The sequence below is a fragment of the Chaetodon auriga genome, chromosome 1, assembly GCF_051107435.1.
Source record: "Chaetodon auriga isolate fChaAug3 chromosome 1, fChaAug3.hap1, whole genome shotgun sequence".
NCBI classification, from domain to species: Eukaryota; Metazoa; Chordata; class Actinopteri; order Chaetodontiformes; family Chaetodontidae; genus Chaetodon; species Chaetodon auriga.
In genome coordinates, this window is record NC_135074.1 from 29,318,478 (window position 1) to 29,323,893 (window position 5,416).

The 5,416-nt window shown below is 41.7% G+C and overlaps 1 protein-coding gene across 4 annotated transcripts in view; it reads left to right on the forward strand.

Moving 5' to 3' along the window:
• The window catches only part of lrp4 (low density lipoprotein receptor-related protein 4), a 109,611-nt gene extending 105,545 nt beyond the window's left edge, over positions 1 to 4,066 (forward strand). For 3 of the 4 annotated variants that reach the window (XM_076733718.1, XM_076733726.1, XM_076733741.1), the window contains one exon: positions 868 to 4,066. In XM_076733718.1, the coding sequence (XP_076589833.1) occupies positions 868 to 1,209 (342 nt within the window). In that variant the 3' untranslated portion in view covers positions 1,210 to 4,066. The remainder of the gene's footprint in view (positions 1 to 867) is intronic. The other variant, XM_076733733.1, reaches the window with a different exon arrangement.
• Positions 4,067 to 5,416: the final 1,350 nt, after the last annotated feature.

Sequence of the window (5,416 nt, forward strand, 5' to 3'; positions counted from 1 at the left end):
GACGTCTGATTTTTTCTTTCATGCATCATTATGAGCCATGGATATGAAGCTAAACCCATTTCCAGTTCTCTGTTTATCGCAACCCATTGCACCAGCTGTCAAAGAACTCCTTTAAAATACTGGAAAGCTGCTTGTATGCTGCTCGTAAATAAAAATAATAATAAGAAGAAGCAGCAGCTTCAGGTAAGCGTGCTGACAGTGATGCCAGCTGAGCTGCTTTGGGTCATTTTGCTGTTTCAGCAGCTGTTCCACGCCTACCGTATGTATTTTTTCATGCTGGAGATGTCCAAATTATTCCTGCTACGACAGACTGAATAATTTGTCCATGAGTATTATACGCAGCACTATAGCATAAGTCCATTTGCTCTGGAAAAATAACGCTATCTCCTTGTTTTTGTGCCATTAAGCAGTAGAATCATGGTAATCCTTTATCTGAAGCGCCTTAATCTGAAAACCAAAGAACTAACTGAAGCGCAGCATTTCTAAAAGGGAGGCAAATCGCTGTGCATGGGTTGTGTTTGAAGGTAACTTCTTTGTTCTGGAGTGTCGTGCAGTTGGTTTCTGATTAATCCTAAAAGGGAAATCCACCTTTAACAGGTTGAACTTAAGCTTTTTTTAATGTTTGTGTAGCCGATTTTAACATCAATAAACTGTGATTGTTCTTTAAAAAGAAAGAGAGGAAGGTAGAAAAGTGCATGTGACAAGAAGTGAAGGAGAGAGAAGGAGAGGCTGGAGGTAAAACACGTTTCATCACATGTTAGAAAGTGTTGTTGAAGAGACTGAGGAGGACCTGAGGGTGGATTTTCCCGTTAAACTAAAACCAAATGTAGAGACCATCACTCAGACTAATCCTGTCTCGCTGTCCAGGGTGGAGTGGACGGAGGCTACACCAAGGAGAAGATCCGCATCGTGGAGGGCGTGTGTCTTCTGTCCAATGAGGAGCTTTACTGGGACGACCTAAAACAGATCAAGCCGTCTCGAGGCGGCCTGCACACCTGCATGCGCACAGACACGGTGTCCCTGCAGGCCAGCAGCGCTTCGCTAGACGACGGCGAGACGGAGCAGCTCCTCCAGGAGGAGGCGTCCGAATGCTCCTCCATAACCACCCTGACCCCTTCGGCCATCACCCCGCAGCGCCACGCCCAGCACAGCCTGCCCGACACCGGCTGGGCCTCCACGCGCAAGCCCTCCACCGAGAGCGAAGTGTGAGGGAGGCCCCCGCCCTCCGTGCTTTATCTCAACCTCCATTACCTAATACACACGTACACACACCTGTATTTAAGCAAACACACAAATAGAAATAGGTGCAAACACAGTAACAGTCGCATACGTAGAGTAACGGTACATATGAACCCGGTTAGACACAACTAAGCTCCCATAAACACAAGTCCTGTCTCTGAAACTGGGGCTCCGTCCTACTTGTACACACACATACACACATGCAGTACAGTCCTCCAACAGTACCCTCAGTGCTACTGCCTTTAGGCAAAATGATAAACTAATGAGCATGCTGGAATAAGGAAGCAAAGGACTCTGGGAAGGAAGCGGACAGAGAGACACGAGCGTCACCTGCAGCCTTTTTGAAGGAGGCGGACTCTCAATGCAGCGAACGCTTCTCTGCGTACGACTCCACCTTTATTTTTTGTGAACTTTTCTTTTTTTGTTCTTGTTGTTGGACGAAGCTAAAACGACGTACTCCCGGACGATGTAAGCGCGACGCTCTCTCTAATGCCACTCATGTCTTTATGAACTCTATTTATGGACGTTTTTGTACTTGTGGAGTGGGTTTGCTGACTTTCAGAGAACGGCGAGAGTGTTGTGTGAGACGTTAGCGCAGCAGGACCCGACTTTTCAAGAGTTGTATTTATGACAGTGCCAAAGGGTGGGGCTTCACACGGTCTCCATGCTTCTATCTGCATTTACACTTCAACAGAAATGTATCTTAATTACGGGATGTTTGTTTTCCTTTGACTTTACTGATTTGCCCTCACCGGTGGGAGACCTCGGTGGTGACACCACCTGCTTCTGATTCCTCATTTTACGGCCTCCAACAGGCCAAGCAGGGACGTACTGTAGCTGGTACTGTCCATTCATCCATTCATCCTCTTTTCTTTTGTTTTTTTTTGAGTTGTGAGTCAACCATTGCTGATCCTCCGACATAGCAGAGGAGGCCACAATGAAGTAACAGCCTAAGTGCCAAACATTTCATCCTTTTTCCTCCTTCAGCTGCATATTTATTTTTCGGAGAGGTTGTAAAATGTCCATGACATTCGTTTTTCTTGGATTTGGTCACTGATATTACTGAAAAACATATTTTCTCAAACATATTACCACTAGGGCTATGCAGCCATGCAGATAGTTGTGGTTTTATCTCTCCGGGTGTTCGATATATGACTGGGGGATTTCTTCTGCCCTGAAACACCGAGTGTTTCTTTGGAACTGCTCTCTCAGTGCCGTCTCTCAGTGAGACTTTATCTCTTTGTTCCTGGAGTTTACCAGATAAGTGATTATCTACAGCAGCACTTACTATTACAGTTTTGAAGCTCTTTGATTTTAACAAGTTCAACGACAATTAATTTTTTATCTCTAAACAAAAACCGAACAGCTCCCTTGAATTCGTACTTTTAGCACAGGAGTCGTGCATTGTCGTCACCAGTGTTCCCTTATCCAGTCTGTCCACCCACATTCTCCACTAGTGTCCAACTTTTCAGCTGTAAATGTAATGTCCCTCCCTGTTTACCCCCTGGAATCAGATCTTAGGCTTGTGTGAAATTGTGTTTTTTTTTTTTAAAGGCTTCTGCAAACCGAAAAATTAGGCACACGATGATATTACATCGTTTTTAAAAATCAGTCCCCTCCCTGTTTTAACAAATTGACGCAACTGAACTAGATAATGTTGAACGATTAGATTTGCAAGTGCTTATGTTTTGAATCTGATTTTCTCGCTCTGAAACGTAATCGCTGAAGGTCCAGTCTCACTGCCGCTCTCTGCTGTATTGGGGTCGTGGTAAGTTTTTCAAGCCAATATATCAAAAACTTGGCACATATAACCAAAAGTATCTGCGTGGCCAAACACTATTGGAGGTAAATGAGAACTTTTGTTCTTTCTGTAATCTGAGTTTTGATCCATCAGCTCTAAATCTGTAACGCAAAGGTGTGCTTGCAGTATCTGCCGCGGCGCAGTATAACGAATGGGTAACTTAGGATCACTGTGCATGTCTGACCCCATCAGACAGTGAGGGTTATAGTTTAGAAATATATCACTGACAACTTACTGAAAAATGAATTTAATACAAGTAAAGATATTATGCATTGCTTTAACTTTAGAGTACCATTCTGTTGGTTGTTGAATTATGGTACAAGGAAATACTATATTGCTATATTTACAAATATATCGGTTAGACTTTACAGAACCATGTATTTTGAAGTATCTGCTACAAGCTCAGCAACTTGCTGATTTGCTGCTAGATGAAGCACTGAGGCCAATGAAAGAGGGTCTTGGCAGCTACATAACTACGGTCTCCGACGGTTGGTTGACAGTAGGCCTCCAGAGCATCACAGCGACCCAGTAACCAATCATCCTGGCTCACAGTCCCTCCAACTCTGCTGCAGGAATGCTAAAACTGTACAGATTTTATCACGAGGATATAAGCAAACATTTCTGTTGAAGATATTGCGTTGATTCAGTTGTATAGTCTTTTGTACAAAGGGATTTCCTGACCGTTTTTAGACTCGTATTAATTTTACTCACTGGAGAAGAACTTCTTTTTTGTTTTGTTTTGTTTTTGCTGGATTATTTTAACCACTGTGTTTCCAAGCCTTGTAAATGATAGGGAAGATGCCAGTTATTTAATAGTGCTCTTTTATCTTATGAAATACTGGTCGCGTATAGCTGTTGTAAAGTTAACAAAAAGAGGTATTTATGATTTCTGTTTGGTTGTCACTTGATGTGTAAATATGAAAAGACTGTATATGTATTTCCATGGCAGTACTAACAAGCTGTGTTGTGTGATATAGTGAATTATCCCTTTGCTATCTTTTAATATAAAATTGCATTTGCATTTCAATGAAACTTTTGGCTCGCTCGTCTATGCACTTAATTGCTCTCAGAGAAATGCCTTCCTCATCACACTCAATAATCATATGGCAATAAAGGAAACACAGATGTCTGCTTCTGCAGATAATTACAGTCATAACAATGGGAGCAAAGATGTAATCAGAGAACCACGGTTTGGGAGGCGTGAAGCCAGTCATCCAACATTAATGTTTGTTTTTGTTATTATTTAAAGGCGTAATTTTTACATAGTACAAAATTGAAGAGTACTTGTATTTATAAAGCACAAAATCACAGATTTGTCTTGAGAGGGCTTTCTGTACAACATACAACACCCTCTATCTTTAGAGGAAGAAAAAAAATCCATAAAAAGGGAGAAACACTGGGTAGAACAATGGAGGAAGGACAAAGGAAGGAGGAGATAACAGCAATAAATGGAGCGTATACAGAAAGCAGAGAAAGTAGTGGAATTGCATTATAAAATTACAAAATAACAAAGCCAGTAAACATTAGGTGTAATAAGTTAGAGTTTCAGGCAGAGTGTTACACTGTCTGGAGTGAATAATGTGAATCAGAGGTGACATCAAGCAACATCCAGGTCCCGCTGAGAGCTGGCAGGACCTGGACCACAAGCCACAAGGAAAGAGGACACAAAGACTCCACAAAGGCAACACACAAGGCTGCCATTCACAGCGAAGGGGAAGAGACAAGATACTACAGGAGACTGACCGTGAATTACAGACAGCACACAATGTGTTGTAGAAAAAGCATTTGGTAGCATCTTCACTAATCATACTTGAAAATATATTACCAACGTACACAAGCTTCAACCAACACTGGGAAATGTAAGTAACTTAGATTTAGTCGGTATTTTGTGTTCAAACCTTGAATTAAAAGACTCAAAAATATTGCTTTATCATGAAGCTTTGCAGGTTTCATAGTGAAATTTGGTCAGATGTGGTGAGTAGTGAGTGCAATAGAGGTCTGGTAAACTGGTAAACTATCACATTGACATTTAGGCTCGGGGTGAACTTCTGCTGGTCGCAATCATTTACACAGAAAGGAGAGGGAAATGTCAATATTTTCATTGAACTTTCTAATCAGCCCAATTTTCACCAGTGAGTAAGAAAATCTCAAAATATTTAATTTCATTTTTTTAAATTTAAAAATACTTCAAAATCTTCATAAAACTACTGAACAATGGTATAATCTGTATGAATTACAAACACCGGTGTACGGCGCTGGGTCCTCTATGAAGCAATCGTGCTCACGTGACAAGTATACAACTTGTCATTGGTTGTTAAACAGGAAACAACTTTCACCTGCCCAATCAACGTCGACCATTTTCCGGGAGTGTGGACC